This window comes from Brienomyrus brachyistius, chromosome 15 (genome assembly GCF_023856365.1).
Source record: "Brienomyrus brachyistius isolate T26 chromosome 15, BBRACH_0.4, whole genome shotgun sequence".
In the NCBI taxonomy this organism is placed as follows: domain Eukaryota; kingdom Metazoa; phylum Chordata; class Actinopteri; order Osteoglossiformes; family Mormyridae; genus Brienomyrus; species Brienomyrus brachyistius.
This window is the reverse complement of record NC_064547.1, coordinates 535,577-560,550: the sequence shown is the minus strand read 5'-3', so window position 1 is coordinate 560,550 and position 24,974 is coordinate 535,577. Positions and strand designations below refer to the sequence as shown.

Sequence of the window (24,974 nt, the reverse complement as noted above, 5' to 3'; positions counted from 1 at the left end):
CGTTTTTTAAGTATCGGTTTACCGCACAACCCTACTGCTTACATATACTTAGTTTTAAAAAGGTAGAAAGCAGTGAGTATGTATTTTATTTCTCCCCAGTCAAACCCATTTTGTTTTCCTGGGATCCTTACCGGTGCTCTTTAGGTGGTTTAACGTAATGACAGTAATGTCCATTAGAGGGCATGTTTGCAAGCAATGAAGCAGTGTACGATGCAATGGCGTTGATACGTAACTCATAGCCAGGCTTTTCACCATATTGGAATAGAAAATGCAGTTACTGCCAGACTCTTATTACTGTTTATTTAACATCGTAGCAGCTAGAGGCCTGTCTGCTGCCTTCATAAACATGGCTACCGTGGTTTACTATACATCTGTATATGTTGTTTGGGTGCCATTGTGTCACAGGAATGAGGAGAAATCCTGTAGCAGAATATGAGCCGTCAGTGTCTACAGATGTTTCAGATGTAGCGTCTCCGTCATTGATTTTCTCGTCGTTCACCGTCCAGTGGAGGCTCACCTGACTGTCAGGTAAGCCTCGTACAAGACACACCAGGACTACAGGTCCTGAACTCCTCTGGTCAGGCAGCAAAGGCTGTAACACAACGACCGTAGGAGGAGAGCTGGAGCCCTCTGCAGAGAGACATAACAGAGGCATTTTAATGCTACAAACCTCATGCTCAACAATGTACTGTCCCATAGTCAGCTTCTGTTCCAAAGTATTAAGGCAAAGTACCTTATAGATTCATTTGATAAGTATAATTACTGGTTATTCCTTGTGCAGAATATTTAATATTTCCAACATTAATACTACAAATGAATAAGTAATAAATTCATAATTTTAAAAAGTAATAATTGGTATTAGTACTGGTACTATAGGAAGAACAATGCATTACTTCAAAGAATTTAAATAAATATCTTGTATGTAAAGGAAGAATTATGCTAGATTATGTTTAATGCCCTGGACAGGATTCTATGTTTTTAATGAACTCATGAGTCTGGGCTTCCTTACCATCAACAACGAGCTGGATTCCTTCACTAAATGTTATATGTTTGAGGCCTTTGAGATCTTGATTTATCCCATTTACTGACCTGTATGGAGTCAAGATTTGCCATCTTTATTATCATTGTGCTACACAGCCATTAAATTCTAATCTGTCATCGGTAGCATTTCATATTTACCTCAGCAGAAATAAAGCCACCCACAGCTTTACTGTCCTCTTCATTTTTTCAGCGAGGGACGCAGTCAGCGATGTTGAGCAGACCTCCAGAATAGGCGTAAATATTTAAATTTGCGTGTCACCCTCACCGCACGCTGAGATGGATAAATGGGGAGCAGTTGTTAGTTTGACCAGCAGGATTAAATGTCTAGCCTTGCTGATAAAGACACCATTAGGTCCCTGTAAAGCAATTTACTGTTTAGCAGAACGTGTAAATTGTAGAATGTTCCGTGTGTGAATGGCGGTGTGCGAGGAGGGCTCTGTGGGCAGGGGGCGGTGAGGCGTGCAGAACAGCGGAAGAACAGATCGACACGCGTTTTTGCTCATCTCTGTATTGCTACAGTACGTGGTCAATAGAAAAGAAAAGCCAGCCAGTAGTCGTGTGTGTGACTGCAGAGTTACAACTTTGATAGTCTGTCAGAGGAATGCTTATTAAAATCAGAAATCCTTTCACTGTTGATGTTAATGTCAATGGAAGTCAACAGAGATCATATTGAAATGAAATAAATTAATAGTAAGAATATAGAAGTGGTGAATAGCTGCGATGGGTTGGCGCCCCCTCCTGGACTATTCCCTGCCCTGTGCTGGGGTGGCGCCCCCTGCTGGACTATTCCCTGCCTTACTTGTGTTGCTTCTGGGTTAGGCTCCGGACACCCATGACCAAGTAGGTATGGACAATGACTGAATGAATGAATTTGTGAATAGAAGGTGGTTAGATAGGAGAATTGAATAATTCATCCATCCATCCAACCATCCATCCATCTTTCACTTGCGTTTCCTGGTCAGGGTTATGTGTTGCCTGTTGAAATATAGAAGCAATATATGCCATACAAAAGAATACACATGTTGGCAGATGTGATGCAAAACTATTTTTAACGCAAAGTTCATAATTTGATTGATTTAAATACAATCAAATTGTTTAATCTGATCTTGTCAAGTGTTTTGGGATTTTGTCCAAGTTATTTTATACTTAGTGAATTCAGCTGTATGGTGGACTGAGGTTTCCCAAATAGTAATCATGAGCTCAAACAGACTGGAGTAACTGACCCTGGAGAATGAGAATGTTCAGAGGAGTCATCTAGGGGAAACCAATTTGTCCTTCTGGTGAATTGCGACGGTTATGACAGTTATTCAGTTAGGAGAAGATGAACAAACAGGAAAGAGCACTTGGTCTTATTTTTCATCAAATAAACAGACTTCCCTGGGCTGCCAACGTCGCTCCATCTATCTCACGGAAACGTTTGTCCAGTGCTTGTTCTTTGAGACTTTGAAGAACTTGTAGAATAGTAATTAGTCAAATGTTTAACAGAAATAGGCCAGAGAAAGTGTCCACTTGGTGGGCAGCAAGGATAAAGAATTTAATGTAAATTATCATCACCATGCATTGTTGGAAATAGAATAGCTATTTATTCCTTAGGATGTAATTAAAAATGGAAAATATTTTCAAAAAATACATAAATTACATAAAATATATACGAATAGAAAAATTGACATGATATCAGTAAAAAGAATAAAATGCTCAGGCATTGGGGAGTTTTATATTCATTAGTCATTTTTCTTTTGTTATGTGTTGCAAAAGGGTAATTAGTCTCTCGCTGGAAGCTCAGCATAGCTGCACTTACACCTATTTGGGCCATTTATAGTAAATAATCATTTATGCAAATAAATAAATGTAAATGGTCATTCATACAGGTTTGGGGGGGGGGCTAAGGTACAGCAGAGGTACCCAAACAGGACGCCGGTTAAATGGATAGAGGGGCTAAAATGGATGAATGATGTCTGAGGCTTTGAAACGTTATATGGTGTGATGGCCCTCCCCTTTCCTCTTATCTAGCACAGGCTCACAATGGCCCAGAAGCCCCTACCAGGAAATGCAGGGAACACCCTAGACAGGATGCCAGGGAATGCCAGAGCAAATTCCAGGGCCGGTTTACAGGCACTGGTTCACCCAGCTGCATGTGGGAGGAAATCCATGCGAGCGTGAGGAAAACATGCAAAGCCCTCGTACAGCCATGGGGGAAGTTAATCTTTTTTTAAATTGTGTAACAATTTGCAATGCTACCATGCTCTTATATGGTTAAATCAGCCATTTTCCTGTGATAAGTTGTTTTGTTAATTTAACACCCTGCAGACAAATTAATCAAAATGACGGGCATGGGCAGGTGTTACATTCCAGCCTCCCCTGCCCATGTTGCCAGGTGACTTTGTACAGTATGTTTCTCGCTGAGCCTTTCCTGGTGTGAAATTCAAATACACACAATCCCACTTGTTCTATCTTTAGAATAATGGCACCATCTCTAATGATATCAGTGAGAAAGTCCTCTTTCATGTTTCATGTGACTTTCTCAGTACTAATGTAAATTCATTTCAATAAACATCAAGAATATCTCCCATCAACACCCCCACTGTGTCAGAAAAAGCAGAGTTATGTGTATGTAGTTATGTTTACTGCCATGGGTTGGCGCCCCATCCTGGGTTTTCTCTGCCTTTCGCCGCAGCCTCCTGGATAGCCCCCCCCCCCCCCCCCCCCCCGCGACCCAGGTTTCAGAAAATGGATGGATGAATGGGTGGGTAGTTATGTTTATACTTATTCATTGCCAAATCGAAAGTCTGGACAGATATTTCAGGTTCGTTATTGCTGTCAGTAAAATCACACACACACAGTAAGGTGAACATTACACCAGTTTTTGTGCATTTTTATGTCATATAAACAAAACAAGAATTTTTGTTACAATTCAAATGGATTTTTTTTTCAGCACACATTTTAATAAGAAACACAAAAAAAGGCTTTTGTATTGATGTTTTCTTGGTCTTTTGGTTGTTTAAAATGAGACACCACAATAATAGACAGCTGTATCGTTTCTTGTTGCCGTGGTGATCTCTAGCTGCTGGAGCACTGTCCTGCCTTCGCTGCCCCGAACGGCAAAATGACTGGAGTTTAATCCCCGGCCATAGAAAAGGTGGGTGGCGTTGTGAACCAGGTAGCTGAGGACAAACTGGGGCCCGAGGCCGCGGCTCTGCCTGTACCAGCTGATGACTTGCGTGTGGCTGTCAGTCCTCAGTGGACAGGTGAGGGTGGCTCTCTGTCCTGCTTTCACTGCCACCGGCACGCCGTTGCACATGTTCATCCATGACAGAGCTGTGCAGTGCAGGGTTATTACTGCCTCAGCATAGACACTCTTATTAACCACAGATAGACACGGCACATGGCCTTCACTTTGTTTCTTCTAAAGTATTATTACCAGAAACAGACACTCTTACTCTGATAAGCTGTATAAATATCAATGATGAAATAACATTTTAATATTTTAAACAGCTCTCTTACAAAATTAAAATCATTAAGATCTATTTCATTATGTGTTCTTACTAAATAGAATGATGTTCTTGCTTGGTTCACAAACGCTTAAATTATGTTTTAGATAAATTTACTTTTATTCAAATTTCTTACTAGTAAACCTGGAAAAAGTATTAATGGATTCATTTTTGTTAAAGCAACAAATCTTACAGATTTTATTTAGCTGTACTCTACTGTTCTAAGTGCAATGTTATATAATACCAGAATACATTTAAAAAAAATTAAATACTTACTATTCAGGGACATCCAGAACAGGAAATGAATTTTATTTTTCATTTTTCTTTTGTTGAAATTAGGGTGACAGCTGCAAAGAGAAAAGTGTTGACTGGCCAACAGTCTGTCCTGTCTACTGGTTAACTGATAGCGACAGTTATATTGAGAATGAAAAGCCGCAGCTGAAAGTAAACCAACGGTGTTTATCTGCAGCGAAGTGCAACAACAGCCATGTTTTGGCAGAAATGGTTTGACCACCTGGCTCTGGCAGCAGAGTAATTTTCCTCTGGGGAATAACTCTATTGTGACTCTGAAATATGAACATATCAGAGATGTCCTGCAGGGCATAGAGAAGCCCATCTTATGTATCCATTACCAGCGTGCAGGGCTACGTTTTGCTCATCACAGGAATCTCTGTAATTTACCAAGGTCTTGGGGGATGGACACCCGGTAGAAACCCTTGGAGATCCAGGAATACAGCAAAATGTTGGAAGCAAGGTCTGTATGTAACATTTTACCTCTGCATACAGTTAGAAAGCAGAGCCTCACATGCTCTGTCGACTGCATGACTTTACTTTCCCATGATATGATTAGGATGTCGGTTTAATTCCCAGTATACTGCTCATGAAGGCAGAATGCATAGCGAGAGCATGGAGTTTGCCTGAGAAGCTGCCTTTTAACACCAGGTAGCCATTTTCACTCCCTAAGGGCCTGTCACAGTGGTGCGACTCCATTAGCACATGGGACATATTCCGGAGATAGAATTCATAATAAGAAAAGCAATTATAGTGTGGCTTCACAGGGTGGTGTTGCCGGTACTGTTATTCATCGCACGTCAGTGATGTTTAGAGGCTTTCTGGGTTTTGGTAATTCTGCTACAGATTTTAAAAAATCACTGGACATTATTAAAAGCTGTTTTTTAAAGAACGTAGTTCATTTGCAAAGTATACCTAGAAACAAGGAGATTAAGTGGCCACGGTGTAAAATCTGTTTCTGTGGCTCACTTGCGGGTCAGGTGAGGTCTGGATCTAGTCTGGGGGTTTGCAGTCTATTTTGCATTTTGGACACATAGTCCCATGTTGTGTCCTTGGTATGACGTTAAACTTATGGTCCTCTTATTACAGGGAAAAAGTTGGGGGTTGGCCACCATAAAACTTCACACAGCTCCAGTGCAGACAGGACTATTTTCTGCTCTTCGCAGGAGCAGCTCTGCTGCAGCCGCCCGCAGGAAGGCTGCAGGCATCACGAAGGGGATGGGGGAAAGCCTTCGGGAGCCTCATCCCAGGAGCCGAAACCATCCGAGTGCCAATGGGGTCCAACCTGTTAAGGATCAGGGCTGGTGTGGACCAAGGCTTTGCCAACTACGCGGCAGCACCAGGGACCTAGGTGGCCCCCTGGAGTAATCATATGGAACATTGCGTCTCTCCAGCATGGTGACCATCTTCTCCTGCTGTGGGGAGAGCTTCATGCACTCTCTGAGGTACGCAGACCAGGGAGTGGCCAGATCTCCGTAGGTGGGTACGCCCTTTATTTTTCCGGTTATTCTGATGACTGCCACACTCAGGGAGTAGCTGTTGCTGATGGTGTCTGATGTCACTCCTTTCATCGAGCATATTATCTCTGACCGTGGTCAGTGATCTCTCGCTGAGGGAGACATTTTATTCCCAACTTCTCTCGGTGGTTGATGAGTGCCCATGGAGTGACACTCCTCTGGTCATGGGTGACATCTGTATGACTGCTGGCACTGACGGGGCTGGCTGTGGGGATTGTGTCGGTCCCCACGGGTCTGGCGACCATTGTGAAAGTGGCTCCATGTTCCTTGAGTTTGCGAAAAGTCAGGGGCTGTGGGTCACTAGATTCTGATTCCTGCACCCTGAGCCACATTGCTGAACTCCAGTACTGGTGGTGCAGAGAAGGAGACCGATCACATCCTCATGGGCAGCAGTGGGAGGATCCTACAGAACTGCAGCGTCCATCAAAGTGCCCAGTTTTTGAATTCTGACCACAGACTTATTGTCGCTACTCATTCTCATTGAGTATAAACACTAATATCAGCGGAGTTTCTTTGCAGCCATTGTTGATTTTTGTAAAATGTTTGATTTAGTTGATCGAGCTGGCCTCTGGGACATCACGAGACTTCGTGGGATCATAGCCGGCCCATACACTGACACTAGAGTGCTGTGCAGAGTGGAGGCAGAACCTCTATGTTGTTCCCAGTGGATTCTGGGGTTCATCAGGGGTGTGTTCTTGCTCCTACTCTGTTCAGCGTTTACATGAACTCGGTGTTGGGCAGGGTTGTAGGATCCAGTGGGGCACCTGTTGGGGAGGAAAGATTTACTGATTTTCACTTTGCTGATGATGCTGTGATCTTTTCAGAGTCAATGGAGGCTCTGCTCGGGGTTCTTGAGAGTGTATGGATTTCTGAATGTCTTGGATCGAAACCAAGATGCAGGCCTTTAATGACCTCTTGGGCACAGCCATCAGTAGTGTGTCTGTCTGCAGAGAGAATGTTGATCTCATCGAGAGGTACACTTACCTGTGCAATGACATTCATGTGTCTGGTGACTCTTCCTGTGAAGTCAGTAGATGTATTGGGAGAGCATGGGAGGCTCATCACGTTGCTCAAATCGGGTCTGTGGCGCTGCCAATATGTTTGTAAGAGGATGAAGGTCTAAGTAGCTCTGGAGCTCCCTGTTTTGCTGTATTGTTACAAGACATGGATGCTCCCCAGTGACCTCAGGCAAAGACTGGACTCCTTTGGGACTGTGTCTCTGTGAAGAATGCTTGTTTATCACTGCTTTGACTTTGTGTTGGACGAATGGTTGCTCAGGGAGTCCTGAATAAGGCACATCATCTGCATTATGAGGGAGCATCAGTTACGGCACTGTGGCCATGTGGCATGTTTCCCTGTGTGTGATTCGGCTCGCAGGGGATACCTATGTAACACATGGCTGCGGCAGAGAACTGAGCACTTCTGGAGAGTGGGACTGGACTGTGTGTTGGCCTAGGGGGTTGTCAGCTGGGATCCTGAGGTGTTTCATTGTGTAGTGGGCGGGGCGACGGCTTGTACCAGTGCATGCTCTCCAACCTCACCTAACCTACTCCATGTTGTAGCTAAAGACCTGCTGCTTCATATGGCCGCTGTATATTGTTGTGAGACTCGTTGCATACAGCATGGTGGCGCTGTAGCCCCCTCCCTGAAACCCCTCCCCACAAGCCTCTAGTTCTGCAGCTCAGAAGCTGGTGATTTGGTGATTATGCTGACCCAGTGTATGTGTAGGTCTCCAATGCAAGCTGTGATTCATCCAACAATTCCTGCTTGAAAGAGGACAGAGTGCAGTTAATGGAAGGCAATTAAAGCAGCAAATCCTTCCATGGTTATCTGTCTGCCATTAAGAGCAGCCTACATTTTGCCCAGGAGTGCTTTGAGGACTCAGTGCTAATACAAATGTAAATGAGAGTATGGGCACCTCATCGGAGAAATTCATTCATATAAATATTTATTAAAAAATGTTTAGAAAACATTTATTATCTCATAAAGTGAAACATCACAGATAGACTGGCTTCATGATTTAGGAATAGTAAATATTAATATTAGATAATCGAATTATTGTGATATTTTATTTTGTTTATGCCTTTCACACCGAAACATCATATTTAAAGTTGAAGAAATTCTATACATGGAATATTTAACAGAATTTCCAGTAAATTTGACTTAAAATGAAGCAAAATCAAGCGTTACATTGTCAAGAAAAACTATTCGGAAATGAATGAGAACACGCTATTTAAACTAATTATGTACATTTACTTGGGGGTGGGGGCGCTAAAGAACGTTTTACATTTTAGAACAAGCGACGCCCCACCCTACAATGAAGCGGCGTGTATCGTAACTGTACGCCTAGAAACAGGTGTTCGTCTGAAGGGTATCGGATCATCCCGAGAAACCCGTCTTCGAGCCTATGCCACGCGCTATAAAGCTATAATAAGCTAACCTTCTTCACTTAAATTACATAGTGAAATATATTAACTTATATTAACCACCTGTGAATTACATTATTTTCATTATTTAATTCTGGATGTTCGCTGTGAACTTTCACTGTCTTTTTTTTTTTTTTAATAAGAAAAGCGTTACTTTCAAGTCTTCTAAAGTCATAAAGAAACCGTGTTGCATTTCGGCCTCCGACAAATGCGAGTTTGGCTCCCCGCCGTTTATAAACTTGTGGCTATTTCTCGCCATAATTCATTCGGTATATGTTTATCAATCTGAAATCTCAATACATGTTATAGTATTGTTATTCCCGGTTATGAGTATAGATGGTAGGATATCAGATAATTCTACGCAGAAAACGACACAATGCTACTCATGGAACTGAACAAATACGGGAAACGCCTAATGAAAACAGGGGAAATCACAGCTAATTTTAATCTGCCTTTATCTTTAATGTCTGCACATTTGCGCTTTTCAAAGCGCTTTTTAGGCACGGTAATGTTTCGATCAATCGGTAATCATCTTGAGCATAGACCGTTTAGTTCTGGTTCTCGTATTAACTCACGTTTTAGATAGTCATGTTTAGCAGACTTGTGACTTTTATTTCTTTCATCTATTAAGTCCATTTTTTCCATTGCGGACTTATTAAAATGACTTCCTAAATTCTAATGTTTAAAGACCTATACTATATTTACATATTATATGTTTAAGCTTGTGCACTTCGTAAGTGATTATCTGTACTCTAATATTCCGAAAACACATACGTTCATTTTGGTTCTATAGAAATCCGCATTCATCGTGGTAAACTTTTATAAAAGTATATCAACCAGTTCATCATCAGTGATCTTGTTATTTACAGTCATTGTGCTGTACAGGAGATATATGTGCACTTTGTCAGCTTCTTGTGAATAAATATTTTCCTTAACATTAATAATGCTGACTGGTGTTTATACTGTCCTGTATTAATTCTGCCACCCATAGTAAACAAAATCACTGCTTGGGTCTCCAGGAGAAGCAGTAACCAGGCACTTTCCATTTCATGGCATCTCAAGGACCGGACAAAAATGACTGGAGTGGGTACTGCAGGCCCAATGGACTCCCTCTGAGTAGGGACTGTGGGCAATGGGCCTGCTGCTGGCAGTGGGTCTGGGGGCTGCCAATGGCGACCATGCCCCTGTTGATCCCACAGGGAGGGCAGAGGATTGTTGCCGGGCAACCAGAGGCAGAGACAGGTTCTTGTTTCTGCACAGGGCGCTCAGGTCCGGGATTGGAGTCACAGGTACTGAAGAGTTAGATGCTGGCAATATGGCCCCTTCAGGGTCTGGGACTAGCACTGGTGAACCAGGGTCAAGCTAGATGGGGTCTGGGGACGCTGCAGCACAGGTGAGCTCTGTGGACGCCGCAGCACAGGTGGGTTTGGGACGCCGCAGCACAGGTGGGCTCTGGGGACGCCGCAGCACAGGTGGGCTCTGGGGACGCCGCAGCACAGGTGGGCTCTGGGGACGCCGCAGCACAGGTGGGCTCTGGGGACGCCGCAGCACAGGTGGGCTCTGTGGACGCCGCAGCACAGGTGGGCTCTGGGGACGCTGCAGCACAGGTGGGCCCTGTGGACGCCGCAGCACAGGTGGGCTGGGGACGCCGCAGCACAGGTGGGCTCTGTGGACGCCGCAGCACAGGTGGGCTCTGTGGACGCCGCAGCACAGGTGGGCTGGGGACGCTGCAGCACAAGTGGGTTCTGTGGACGCCGCAGCACAGGTGGGCTCTGGGGACGCTGCAGCACAGGTGGGCTCTGGGTCCGACAGAAAAAGTCCCAGAAGCAGTTCATACATTTCAAAGTCTGTAGGATCCCAGACTCAGATCAGCTCTTGCTGGGGAACGTGCACTAGTACAAAACACTACAGATCCCAAAGTCTTCTTATGAATGTGTGTATGAATTTTCGTGGTTATTTTGTTTGTACCAAGTCTCTATAAATGAGCCCCCAGCATCGTCACACCGAAGTAAGCCTGGCTTACTGCTACTTATCCCCATAGTTATATTGCTAAGCAAGGACACTGGACAAGTGGGTGGAAACAGGTGGACGTTACCATTAGGCAGTTTACGCAACTGTGCATTTACAGTGTCTTACAGTGTCTTTGATACTGTCCTGCTACTGTGGCAGACATGAATGGACATGGAGAAAACACATTTAAAGGAATGTGTGGAAAAACTGAAGGTTAACCTTATCAAAAGTGGGAACAGTTATATTTCTTAAATTTGACCAATTGGCCCCTACCCTCGATTGGCATGTCGGCACAGCATTTTGGAAAAGTGACTAGAGGGGCTTCATTGGTGATAGAGCCTACCAAGGTTCCAGACCTGTGGACATAAGCTGAAAAGCATAGTCACTTATGTAAACTGCATAAGTTTGGATAACTTTGCTTGACATATACTTGTTTTCACAATGTTAATGAATGTTTTTACGTAGTGTAGGAGGACGGATGTATTCATTCTCTCCTTTTATTGCTTTCTTTTTCACTTGGAAGTTCAATCAGTGACTCTAATTTCATAAAATTGTTGATGATAGTGACCTCAAATGACAGGTACGTATGTTATTTACCTTATTGAGTTACATGGTGAAATAGGAACCTTCAACATTAATGTCACCAGAAGAAGAAGGCATGCAGAAATGATATGAGTGCTCAAGCACTGCCGAGCTCAGAGATACTAAAAATTCAGCTGCATAATATCTCGAAATATCTCCAAGACTATTATTCAGACAACAGAAAAAAGAGAAAAATCTACTCAGTCTGTCAATTGAAAAACACAACGTGGCAATAATCTGCAATTTCCTAAAGCTTGTGCAGTGTCTGGGATCCTGCTATCAGGTTGTCCCTCACTCACCCCAACCCCAGACAGAAATGCAAGTCTTTTAACAAATGTGTGTGAGTATCTTCAGAGACCCTTGACTTTCTCCAGTCTTGTCATGCCTGTTGTTGACAGGACTGTTTTAGGGTTGTACCAAACCAGGCTGACACATGCACTGCCTGCCTCCTCTCACTCATTTTCTTACAATACAAACAAAGCTCTGGGTCCAGGCCAAGGTTGGTAAAATGCTTCTATCAACCTCTGCCAGCCACCCCCTACTCAGCAGCTTTCACAAGCACCCCCAAATCTGTCATTCTGGTAACACCGCTGCTGATCCTCCATAAAAGTCTTGCACCCCCTATCAGATTTGTATCTGGTCCCCCTAGAGCACTTGTTGAGGGTTAAATGCCAGGTACAGGCATCCAGGACAGCTGCAGTAAGCGCATTGTCTGTCTGAACTTCAGCAAAAAGTCACAGAGTGGAACGGACTTCCCAGAGGATTCACGACTGCGGAATCCCTTCCACTCTTCTGCATGACCCGAAACCAAAGGCATAACTTGGGGGGGGTTGAAGTCTCCTCCCATTTAGGAGGTTCCAGGGGGTTGTATTGGTCAGTTTTAATGATTGGGGGGGGGGGGGGTACCACCCTCCCACCTCCTGTAACTTATGCCTCTTATGACCAGGAACACATGAGACATGGATTTAGTTGCTTAGCAGATGTTCTGAAACAACAGGGCATTATGGAGTCCTGCGTGGAAAACCCCTTTCAAGAATACATGCCTACTGATTCCCGTATGTATCGGAGGCCTCTCTTTAAACTATTACTGATTTCTCTACTTATACCCAATGACCTTTAAGCACTTTTGATAAAGATTACGAATACTTCTAAATCCGGATGTTTGCGGAGGTGAAGCAGCCTAAATCTTTTAATCTATCTGTTCAACACATTAATTGGTCTGCTCGATTCCATTCCATCCCTTTTGACTTGTATACTAAATTCTTCCATGTTCCCACATATTCAAAGAATGAGTCATAGAGCTAAAGCCACTCTCACATACTGACCCCTGTGAAACGCCTGTGCAAGGAACAAGCAGCCAGCCTGCTTGGAGGTAAAAATATCCTTTTCTGTCAGTGGATGTGTTTTTCTCTGGTGTCAGGGTTACATGGAGAGTTGTCCTCTTGTGCCCAATTATTATTACAAAATAAATACAAAAAGCATTGCTACCATTGCTACTCTTAAGCAATAACGTGCAAACTCGTTCTTTTGGTGTGTTCACAGCTTCAGATATCTGCTATGATGTTTGCCCTCCGGAAGAGCTTGGGGCAGCTGGGTGGAGGCAGTGCTGTGCTCTTCAGCTGTGATTAATGCTAAGTTGTCCAGAAAACTGGCTGCTCTTTGGCTCAGTGAGCAGCACTGTTGTCTCCCAGTTGCAAGGTTATGGGTTTGAATTTCTCCTCCACTCTTAGTGGGGAGTGTATCTTCCCAAAGATCTTCAGTGAGGCTGATTGGTACCTTATGTGCTTCTCTCTCTGATGGACTGGCATCCTGTTCAGAAAAGAACTCTCTTTAAATGTTGTACAAATATATGAAAATTCATTCCAAACTTCAAAGCAATATGCCAAGCATACAAGTAGAGGTGAAAATGTATCACATAAAGTACCCTGACTAACAACCTGTCTCAGGTTACCTAAATCAGCAAAATCAGCATATAAATACACCCCCAGCTGGGTGTATGGGGGCTGTACACCCCCCCTCCCCCCATGTGAGCAATATGAGGTGCAGCTAAATTGCTTCTGATGAGGGACATTGAGTGTGTGCTCTGCATTGCGCTGGTGTGCCTTGTGTTTTGCGTTTGCTTCCTGGAGCAAAAATGTCGCTATACCTGGGTGCATGGTTGGATAGATCACTTATACTCTGTTATTAACTTGTCTTGAATCTGAATCAAACTGCACCATCTGGAGCAAATGAAGTTTTGCTCTAAAGCTCATGATGAACTGTAGCTCACTGGTGGATGGTCCTGAGCTCCCAGATTTCCCTAATAATAGCCAAACACAACCCTGGCTTTTCTATTATTTTGTTATAAATGTTTAATGTTCTGCGATGGGCTGGCCCCCCGTCCTGGGTTGTTCCCTGCCTCGTGCCCATTGCTTCTGGGATAGGCTCCGGACCCCCCGCGACCCAATAGGATAAGGGGTTTGGAAAATGGATGGATGGATGTTTAATATTCAAGAATGTATAGAAGAATGTATACAATTCCTTAAGCATGTGACGTGAAATACACAGCCTGCCCTGTGACACTCTGGGACTGCGGTGAGGGAGACACCCGTGCCTCTGTAACCCCAGTCACAGACTATGTACAGTAGGAGCTCTGCTTCCAGTTACCAATACAAGGCAATGCACGTCCAGTCCAAACCCGCATAAGGGTCATCCCAGGTTTTCCAGGGGATCTCCATTAGCCGCGCAGCCAGCACCGGTGCTGGTGGCCAGTAGACAGGATCAGCAACAACACTGCAGCCCCAGAGGCACACGGTGAAATTGCTTGGGTATCTAATGCTGGAGAAGAGAGGGGTTAGAGGAGGGGTGAGGGGATATGGGAATGAAGAGGAGGTTTTTTTTGGAGGGGGGGGGGGGGGGGATAGGGGATAGGTCCTGATCTGAGTCTATGGGGCTTCCCAAACCTGGGTGTGTGCAGGACCGGGGCAGGAAGGGCGTGAGAATGGTGCAGATTCTACGCCCCCCCCCCCCACCCCTGCCACCTCACAGCGACACTCTGAACTTACTATTTTGATAGATTTGGGCACATTTCACTCACATACTGGAGTGGAACATTTTAAAATGATGATCAGGGTAACATAACACAAGCAGAATGATTTATAACCGTCATCTACTGAGAGATTCTGTCTGGAAAAGACAAGCAAATTCACTCCCTGGAACAATTTGTTGCAAGATAAATAGGTCATTGGCCAAACGAGGTTTAACTGCACAGCTTACAGTAATGGGGGGGACGGGGGGGTCTAGAATCTGGTCATTCATTGTGTAACTGTACAAGCAGTTGTTAGTGTTAGTGGTTAATGATACATATATTGTGATGCAGTGGCATAGGGTGACGAACAGCACAGCCGCAGGAAAGGGCTGTAAAAACTCAGGACACTGGGCAGGGAGGCACCGGCCCGCCTACCCTCACTCCTGGCACACCTTCAGGAAAGACTGAGTTGGAACAGCACTCGCCTTGTTCAGGAACTATTTAAAGTAAGAATCAGCCGAAGAACCAAACAAGTTCTGCATGCCACAGTCAAGGCTTTCTCTATCACCGCAGTGCTGGAAATGGAAACAGAAACGTACCCTGCAAACTTAAGTTTCATTTTCTCTAGGTGACTTTTGAAACGTCAGGGATTGCAACATGCCGACAATCTGGAGGAAAGCCCAACATTATCTGTGTCTTTATACATTTATATTCTGCCTACTCCCCCCAGCCATACCCCCCAGTCCTCCCCTAGCTCACAGGCTGATGCCAGGACTGAATAAAGTTGGCCTCCCTATTTGCTGCTACTGGGAAATGGGCCACACCCCGCTCTTGCTGTTAAGCAGTTGGAGGGGAATTCCTTCCTCACTCAGCCTGTGAGCTCACTCAGAGACACCATACGGCCTGCGAGACTCTCCAGAGCTGGCACCTTCAGCACACGACGTTCAGCAATTCCCGTTTGGTCTCCATCAGCTTCTGCCGACAGAATGACTAGCTCCAAGTCATCCAAGACCACCTGCAACATTGTCATGGCAATCCTTGTTATTTGGTCTATCATTTCTCTCATCATAATCATCGTGTGGGCAACCTCACCGGAAATAAAAGATGTGAACAAGTGCCGGACAGAACTCGAAGCCAAAGTGCAGGAGTACACGAGTACCAGCGCAGTGTGGGTACAGGACAGGAAGGCTCTGGAGGAGCATATAGAGAAAAGCCGCGAAAGGGAAGCACAGCTGAGCCAAGACATCAGCAGACTTTGGGAAAGCCAGCGCAAGACCAATGAATCCCTAAAGATCAGCATGGAGGAAAACGTGAGTGTTGCTCTACAGCCTGTCTGAGCTGAAGTGGTGCTGTGGTTTTCTCTGTCTGCTTTACAGCCACGCTTTGGAGCCATGATTATTCTTTTAAAGTAGGATGTTTAGCAAACACCAGATCATCAGATATAAAATTGCATTGGTCTCTTCAGCTTTATGAAAATATTAATTTATGTGACAAAGCAACAAACAGTTTATGAGTTTCTCTTTCTGATTCGGAAGAAGATTAAGACACACTTGTGGGTGTACTTTATATACAGATCTGACAGTGAACAATAATGGTGTTTTAGAACAGATTGTCATGCAAATGCAAAACAAATTCTTGCATGGAATTAAGGGAGAATATGGGAGGGGGGTTAAGTCGATTAAAAAAACAGCAGCAGCCCTCAGTAGCCAGTGGTGTCTGCCACACCCTAGTGGGTCATTTCAGTGAAAGCAGTTACTTTTTTTGGATCACATTTATTTTGTATTTTTGCTTGTGTGTTGAACTGAGTAGTGCATATTTATTAGGGGAATATTTGACTACATTTATTCTATTTCAAGCCCATGGCTGGAGTGTGTCTGTCTTTTCTCAGAATGTCACATATGCGATATGGCAGGTTTTTTTGGCGCGAGCCAGTGAAGTAACGGTTGCCTCCGTGTCATTTATAGTCAAACAAGCAGGTGACTGAATTTTCTTTCTATTAGTGAACTGTAACCACATAATGAAGATGTTATATATACCATGTGTTCATTATTACAGGTCATCTTAAGGGACAACATAACAGTGCTAGAAAATGAAACCGAGCGACAGAGAGAATTAGTGAAAAACCTAACTTCAGAAATAACGGCACACAAAGGTAGGAAAATTTTAACTGCACTTTTCCTATTCGCCTGGCAGAAAAGGCTTGTCATATTTTTAGCATAATTTTCCTCATGTCGCCATAGAAACCCCCAATTGGGGAAAACAAATATTGGGTGAAACTACTGCAAAAGAAAACTTTGGTAAGTGTTTAAATAGTGGGGTGATATGTATACCGTGTGTTTATAATGTATGGGGGTAATATCGGCTATAAAGTATGCATGAGAGTCTTTATGAAAAAGTCTCGCATGAAAGGGTATGATCATATAACATACATTTGTGAATCATGTATGCAAAGTACTACACTTCATTCTTCTAAATGGGTGTTTCACATTTCATTATACACTGCATAATGCAGTGGTGTAACTGCTCACAACTGCACTCCATATTTAAAGTGCACAAACTCAACCTTGCCTAGGTAGTTTGCAAAATTATATTATTATATTATTGCAAAAAAATACTGTGAAATTAGTAATCAAATTCATTTTTGGTTTCGACTTCTTGACCTGAATCAGAAATAAACCACACAATTCTGAGTAAACGCCCCAAAGAAAAAACAAGCTGTTTTTTTCCAGAATAATCATGGTTAATCTTCTGTCTTCCGGACAATCATCTAAGTAGCCTGGAGTCACTTTCACTTAAAAACAGGATTAGTTTGTCGTAACATAGCTTGTTTGCTAGCAGATAGACGAGCAATGCGATTAAACTGAGTAGAATTCCTGAGTATCTGGCAGCTCCAGAAATAACAAAACGTGTCATGGATGTCTGGACCTACTTCAAACTGATAATCCAGTCCCAGGATAGATATTGCCTTATAAGTTAATACCACAACGGGGAGGAAACCTTTTTTGAACAAAAAACTAAGACGTCCATGGTCTGTTTTATGAAAAATTACACATTTCTTGTGATTTGTTTTACTGCAGTCATAATATACTGCATGTTATTTGATCTTCTTTGTATCTACTGCCAATGTTTCAGAGAAACTGGAAGACCTGCAGTACAATCTGACACAGGCTTTCCACCTGATGGAATCATGTGAGGCATCGTGGGCCGCCGCCATCCACCACCAGAGGGCGGCGGAGAGCCGGTTGAATGCATTGAACACCAGCCACATGTCCCTGCTGAACCAGCTGTGAGTAGCAAGCATGACTCTGAACTCTGCCCAAGAGTACATACGCGATTCAGGGTTAAAAGTACAGGTAGTGTTATGTGGCCACTGACTGATCATTTATAATGTTAACAATTTCAGAAATCGGTGCAAGAAGGATGACAGCAGCATCAGCCAGCAGAACCAGCAGAGTCATCAGAGTCAGCCAGACAGTGGATCCCCCAGACTCCACATCAGCCCCTTTGCTCTTTCAGTCCTCACCTTCGTCAGCCTTCATTTGGTGCTTTTCTTGTGAGTTACTTTTAAAAGCAGACCTCACAGATTTCATACCTTAAAAATGAAGACACATTCTTATTCATGCATAAGGAATGTATGCTGTATGCATTTCAAAAGGTTCTTATAAAGGAATGAATTTGGCTTTCCTATTTCCTATTTACAACAAACAAACAAACAGACAAACCGCATAGAACAGAATTTTGTCATTGGCTGGCGTTTGCCCAATCTTGGAGTGGGCCAAGCTTGTGATTGGCCACCCTGCACCCCCCAGGTGGAGCCAGGCCTGTGTGATGGCCTTCATACAGCATTTTATTTGCTATACAGGAAACATTCTAGGCTGTTTGGCACATATTCCCGGTCAACACTGTACTCCAGAATGGCTAAATGATGCATTCTTTTTAGGCTTAAAAGACACTCATCAAACTCTGCTGTAAAATGCAATAAGTTTTCTGTTGCCAAAAATATATATCAGGAAAACCATTATGGAAAAAACATATATATATATAAAATATCAGAACTTTGTATATGAAGATGTGGTCACTAACGGTGATGTAAATGTAATTGATAAATCCTATTGATTTTATAGACATAACTCTTACTGTATAAGACATTTCTATTGTTCTTCTGTAATGACGTGCATCAATTTCACAGTTAGTGTAGCTGTTACACTCGGGTTTACAAACAACCCTTGAATTCATTTGCTCTGTGTATGGAGCTAATTTTTATGGAAACTAAATTTCAATTTAAAATGTGTAATGGGTTATTTTCCTTAAAGACTTAATAATCCAATATTAATCTTATAATACTGTATTAATAACATTATATTAATTTAAAACATTCCCGTAGTTCTACATTTTGTTTTAAATGTGTTTTAAATTTGTTGGCCTGGCTGAGTAGCTATGTTTCCCATAACCAAAGACATGAGTGTGTAGCGTTTCACAAGGTAGCATGGCACCACTTTGTAGAAATGTATGTAAATTTGTATAATTGTTACAGTTAATTATGTCCCGTCTACTTGTCTCGCACAACAGTTTTTGACTGCAGCATAAACTTCTGATTTCTATGGAGTGACATTAGCACCAAAATAAATGAATATGGATCTAAGAATGTTGCACTGGTGTCATGGTTACTTTTTAACTCTATTTGAAACCGTGTACATATTGGATCCCACCATACTGTACAAAAGCTGGAACGCAATATATAACTGATAACAAACATTACATATCATGTGTATGCAGTTCATAGTATAAGAGATATTTGCATTAATCTGTGATTTATCCTTATTCACTATTTTGCATATTGACTCTTATTAAGCAAAGTTAGGCTACAATATTTCTATTTTAGCATGCAGAAAATATCAATAACAATTCTTTAGGGATAAAAATATGTGACACCCACATACTGTGAATTGGGTTGCCATACCGTCAACCTAAAAACGAAAACCAACCAAAAAACGTACAATCGTGGCAAAAGTTTTGAGAATGACACAAGTATTGGTTTTCACAAAGTTTGCCGCCACAGTGTTTGTAGATCTTTGTCAGATGTTTCTATGGGATACTGAAGTATAACTACAAGCATTTCATAAATGTCAAAGGCTTTTATTGACAATTACATTAACTTTATGCGAAGAGTCAATATTTGCAGTGTTGGCCCTTCTTTTTCAAGACCTCTACAATTCGCCCTCGCATGCTGTCAGTCAGCTACTGGGCCAAATCCTGACTGATGGCAGCCCATTCTTGCATAATCAATGCTTGGAGTTTGTCAGAATTTGTGGGTTATGGTTTGTCCACCCATCTCTTGAGGATTGACCACAAGTTCTCAATGGGATTAAGGTCTGGGGAGTTTCCTGGGCATGGACCCACAATGTGAATGTTTTGTTCCCCGAGCCACTTACCACTTTTGCCTTTGGTACGGTGCTCCGTCATGCTGAAAAAGGCATTGTTCATCACCAAACTGTTCTTGGATGATTGGCAGAAGTTGCTCTTAGAGGATGTTTTTCTACCATTCTTCATTCATGGCTGTGTTCTTAGGCAAAATTGTGAGTGAGCCCACTCCCTTGGCTGAGAAGCAACCCCACACATGAATGGTCTCAGGATGCTTTACTGTTGGCATGACACAGGACTGAAGTCAGCACTCTCCTTTGCTCTTCCGGACATTTTTTTCCGGATGCCCCAAACAGAAAGGGGATTCATCAGGGAAAATGACTTTACCCCAGTCCTCAGCAGTCCAATCCCTGTAACCCAATCAGCACGACAGAGAAATCTCCAGCCTTGTCCTCATCAACACTCTCACCTGTGTTAAGGAGAGAATCACTGAAATTATGTCAACCGGTCCTTTTGTGGCAGGGCTGAAATGAAGTGGAAATGAGTTTTTTGGGATTAAGTTCATTTTCATGGCAAAGAGGGACTTTTAATTACAATTAATTGCAATTCGTCTAATCACTCTTAATGACATTCTGGGGTTTATGCAAATTGCCATCATAAAAACTGACGCAGCAGACTTGTGACCATGGCTGCGCTTAGGCTATGTTTTAACCTTGTGGATGGTAAAAATTATGCTTTAAACAAAATATCATCAGAATTCATCATGGTTTTTGGCCCCTGATGATAGTGAAAAGGAAACTAGATGTAATGTTTATCCCTTTATGCTTTTCAAACTGATGTCATGAACTTGCCGCTGAGAAATTCCTTCCAAAGATGAAAGTGAATGGCAATGAAAATGTGAGCTTGGTTTGGCACAGTGGGCTAAGCCTGTGTCCCTGTAATCACAAGGTTGCTGGTTCAAACCCAGCCTCAGAACATCTACAGGTCTTTAACTGGAAACTGCCCCATGGCCGAGTGGTCTCATTCTCCCGACTCAACGTAAACGGCCTTCCGAAGTAAGGTGTATTCTGTTCTCCGAAGAAAGGCGTGGGTTCGAATCCAACTTCCGACAAAAGGTCTTCAATCACTACAGCAGCAACTGGTTAGCTCTAATTGCTTTCTTTTATTTTTGCGTTTCAGGCAAAACTACATAACACTTAAAGACACTTCCGGCATGTAAATGGAGAACGAAATTATAGTTATACCGAATCTCCTACACACAATACCAAGGTTAGCAACTTTGCTCAGCTGACCGGAGTCAGACGTTCAATTCGCCACAAGTCTGCACACCCAGACACACGGATATAAAACCTATGTAACAGTTGTGTTACCTTTTAAATAGTCTGTAGGTTTTGCAAACTACTCCAACGCCTTTGGTGTCGCTGATTTTACGTTTATACTAGTGTAAAATAGACTTGCCGTAAGATTTCTTTGCGCAAGCCTGAGAGTCTGAAAACACGTCACACCAGATGCATGAGAGATGGAAACTTGCCGTAAGATTTCATTGCGCCAGCCTGAGAGTCTGAAAACACGTCACACCAGATGCATGAGAGATGGAAACCTGGAATATTCAGTCGAATCAGATCAAATATGATGCTAAGTTAGTACTAAGTTAAAATATGTTCCGGACTTGTAACATGCACCCATGATTTGGAACAGTCAGCAGGCTGTCTCTGGCCACGCCCCCTACACTCGGTCCGGCCCCTGGCTTTTCCTGAATTCTGATTTCTTTAGATAAACATTGACTTCATTGATATTGTTATTGATTTATCGACAGACCATCATACGTTTTAGACGTTATAATAACAACACTCTATTGATCCCCAAAGAGAGAAATTCTCTCCTTGCCTGCCCCCTCTTACTGTCCATGATACACAAGCACATATGTAGAAAAACGTCAGCTTGGAAGCCAAGGCTGGACTTAACCTACTCCTTAGGGTTCAACTGGAAACTGCCCCATGGCCGAGCGGTCTAAAGCCTCCCACGCAGCGTAAATGGCCTTTCAAAGTAAGGTGTGTTCTGTTCTCCGAAGTAAGGCGTGGGTTCGAATCCAACTTCCGACAAAAGTTCTTCCATCGCTACGGCAGAATTTGAGCAACTGCTTGGCTTTAATTGCTTTGTTTTATTTTTGCGTTTCAGGCAAAACTACATAACACTTAAAGACACTTCCGGCATGTAAATGGAGAACGAAATTATAGTTATACCGAATCTCCTACACACAATACCAAGGTTACCAACTTTGCTCAGCTGACCGGAGTGAGACGTTCAATTCCCGTAAGATTTCTTTGCGCCAGCCTGAGAGTCTGACAAACACGTCACACCAGATGCATGAGAGATGGAAACCTGGGATATTCAGTCGAATCAGATCAAATATGATGCTAAGTTAGTACTAAGTTAAAATATGTTCCGGACTTGTAACATGCACCCATGATTTGGAACAGACGGCAGGCTGTCTCTGGCCACGCCCCCTACACTCGGTCCGGCCCCTGGCTTTTCCTGAATTCTGATTTCTTTAGATAAACATTGACTTCATTGATATTGTTATTGATTTATCGACAGACCATCATACGTTTTAGACGTTATAATAACAACACTCTATTGATCCCCAAAGAGAGAAATTCTCTCCTTGCCTGCCCCCTCTTACTGTCCATGATACACAAGCACATATGTAGAAAAACGTCAGCTTGGAAGCCAAGGCTGGACTTAACCTACTCCTTAGGGTTCAACTGGAAACTGCCCCATGGCCGAGCGGTCTTAAGCCTCCTGCGCAGCGAAAATGGCCTTTCAAAGTAAGGGGTATTCCGTTCTCCGAAGTAAGGCGTGGGTTCGAATCCAACTTCCGACAAAAGTTCTTCAATCGCTACAGCAGAATTTCAGCCACTGATCGGCTTTAATTGCTTTGTTTTATTTTTGCGTTTCAGGCAAAACTACATAACACTTAAAGACACTACGGGCATGTAAATGGAGAACGAAATTATAGTTATACCGAATCTCCTACACACAATACCAAGGTTACCAACTTTGCTCAGCTGACCGGAGTGAGACGTTCAATTCCCGTAAGATTTCTTTGCGCCAGCCTGAGAGTCTGAAAACATGTACATGAAAACAATACAAAAGACTTGTAACATGCACCCATGATTTGGAACAGTCAGCAGGCTGTCTCTGGCCACGCCCCCTACACTCCGGTCCGGCCCCTGGCTTTTCCTGAATTCTGATTTCTTTACATAAACATTGACTTCATTGATATTGTTATTGATTTATCGACAGACCATCATACGTTTTAGACGTTATAATAACAACACTCTATTGATCCCCAAAGAGAGAAATTCTCTCCTTGCCTGCCCCCTCTTACTGTCCATGATACACAAGCACATATGTAGAAAAACGTCAGCTTGGAAGCCAAGGCTGGACTTAACCTACTCCTTAGGGTTCAACTGGAAACTGCCCCATGGCCGAGCGGTCTTAAGCCTCCTGCGCAGCGAAAATGGCCTTTCAAAGTAAGGTGTATTCTGTTCTCCGAATTAAGGCGTGGGTTCGAATCCAACTTCCGTCAAAAGTTCTTCAATCGCTACAGCAGAATTTCAGCCACTGATCGGCTTTAATTGCTTTGTTTTATTTTTGCGTTTCAGGCAAAACTACATAACACTTAAAGACACTACGGGCATGTAAATGGAGAACGAAATTATAGTTATACCGAATCTCCTACACACAATACCAAGGTTACCAACTTTGCTCAGCTGACCGGAGTGAGACGTTCAATTCCCGTAAGATTTATTTGCGCCAGCCTGAGAGTCTGAAAACACGTCACACCAGATGCATGAGAGATGGAAACCTGGGATATTCAGTCGAATCAGATCAAATATGATGCTAAGTTAGTACTAAGTTAAAATATGTTCCGGACTTGTAACATGCACCCATGATTTGGAACAGTCAGCAGGCTGTCTCTGGCCACGCCCCCTACACTCCGGTCCGGCCCCTGGCTTTTCCAGCGTCGAGTCGGGAAACTTCGACGCGTTTCGTACCGCTGGCACGAGTTCGGCTGCTTCGTTTCAAAATGTTTAACCCCCCCCCCCCAGCTCCCTAGGCACCACTACAGGTGGCTGCCCTTCATGGATGATCTACTCCACAAAGGGCAAGTTGAGGGAGGTGTAATAATAATCTTTATTTACTTTTTGTTGAATTTTTTATAAAGTATAGATTATTATTATTATTATGTAGATAGTGCTGTGTAAGAATTATATGAAACACCAGGATCCATACTCACAAGAATACAGAAATCACACGATACCATAATTCAGTAACATTCTCCAACTGCATAAACGAGACATCCATGATTTAAGGGTATTTATAAGAACTTACTATATAGGGGTGACATTTACTGAGTGCTAAATATGTACTGCTCACATTTATATGCAAGATAACATTTCCAGGGACTGACCATCATTTTTAAAACAAGTCCAAAAACTGTAGCCTTTAACTCTGAATGATATCAATCTCTAAATCACTTAGCCCAAGTCAATTTCCAACAGACATCTTCTAGACTGCCAGCCTTTTTCAAGCTCAAGAACACTACAGAATGTAAATGGAGAAAACAAGAATGGAATAAGTTTACAGTTCCTGTAAACCACAGTGACCTGGACATTTGACAAGTGGTCTGAATTTAATTTACAAGGCAGTTCCAAGCAGGAAGAGCCATCTCCTTCTACCAAGCTAAATACATTCTCTGTAGGTTCTTCAGAGTTTACTGCTCTAGAAGCAGACAGCTGGTGTACAAGTATGCATAAGATACCCCCAAGCAGAGGTCAGAGAGTACAGCAAAAGGCGTCCTAAAATCTGTCATAATTAAATATTAGTATTAAACAGTAAATTCATGAATACTATACTGTTTGAACTGCTCGGCCCAGTGGGTGGAGAAATTTGTGTGTTTTCCTTGAGCTGCCTGTGTATCCTCTGAATACTTGTTTCCTCTGCAGTCCAAAGACACGTACTTTTGTCGGAGTATTGCTCTTTGTGTGTGTGTGACCTCGCGTGCGTGTGTCCGCAAAGTACAAGCATCCCAGGAGAAGCTCCCGCCCGCTCCCTGACAACGACCAGGATTTGCGGTTAGTAAATGTGTGGATTGGTATATGCAGCATATATGTTTATGCAGCTAACTAACTAATGGGATGTCTCATACAGGAAACCAACACATTTACGACTGCATTTCTCCGCC

At 43.1% G+C, this 24,974-nt stretch overlaps 1 protein-coding gene and 4 long non-coding RNA genes across 7 annotated transcripts; 2 read left to right on the top strand and 3 right to left on the bottom strand.

Moving 5' to 3' along the window:
• Positions 1-285: 285 nt before the first annotated feature.
• On the bottom strand, positions 286-1,562 carry LOC125708352 (uncharacterized). The gene is made up of 3 exons (XR_007382454.1): positions 1,180-1,562; positions 1,010-1,089; positions 286-630 (listed from the first exon to the last, which is right to left on the bottom strand). It is a non-coding gene; the product is annotated as an uncharacterized LOC125708352 (long non-coding RNA).
• Positions 1,563-3,886: 2,324 nt separating this feature from the next.
• On the bottom strand, positions 3,887-5,104 carry LOC125708349 (uncharacterized). Its single transcript, XR_007382451.1, has 2 exons — positions 4,806-5,104; positions 3,887-4,356 (listed from the first exon to the last, which is right to left on the bottom strand). It is a non-coding gene; the product is annotated as an uncharacterized LOC125708349 (long non-coding RNA).
• A 9-nt stretch (positions 5,105-5,113) lies between these two features.
• Positions 5,114-14,212, top strand: LOC125708351 (uncharacterized). 2 transcript variants are annotated; one of them, XR_007382453.1, is made up of 3 exons: positions 5,114-5,283; positions 5,987-10,370; positions 10,450-14,212. It is a non-coding gene; the product is annotated as an uncharacterized LOC125708351 (long non-coding RNA). The 2 variants fall into 2 exon arrangements; XR_007382452.1 differs by having other exon boundaries at positions 10,423-14,212.
• On the bottom strand, positions 10,466-23,480 carry LOC125708354 (uncharacterized). Of its 2 annotated transcripts, none has more exons than XR_007382457.1 (3): positions 23,183-23,480; positions 19,795-20,192; positions 10,466-10,562 (listed from the first exon to the last, which is right to left on the bottom strand). It is a non-coding gene; the product is annotated as an uncharacterized LOC125708354 (long non-coding RNA). The 2 variants fall into 2 exon arrangements; XR_007382456.1 differs by lacking the exon at positions 23,183-23,480 and adding an exon at positions 22,475-22,772.
• si:ch211-1a19.3 (uncharacterized) lies at positions 15,149-19,007 on the top strand. Its single transcript, XM_048975802.1, has 4 exons — positions 15,149-15,672; positions 16,418-16,514; positions 17,495-17,648; positions 17,766-19,007. Exons 1-4 carry the CDS (start codon positions 15,349-15,351, stop codon positions 17,917-17,919), a joined length of 729 nt encoding a protein of 242 aa, XP_048831759.1. The 5' UTR covers positions 15,149-15,348; the 3' UTR covers positions 17,920-19,007.
• Positions 23,481-24,974: the final 1,494 nt, after the last annotated feature.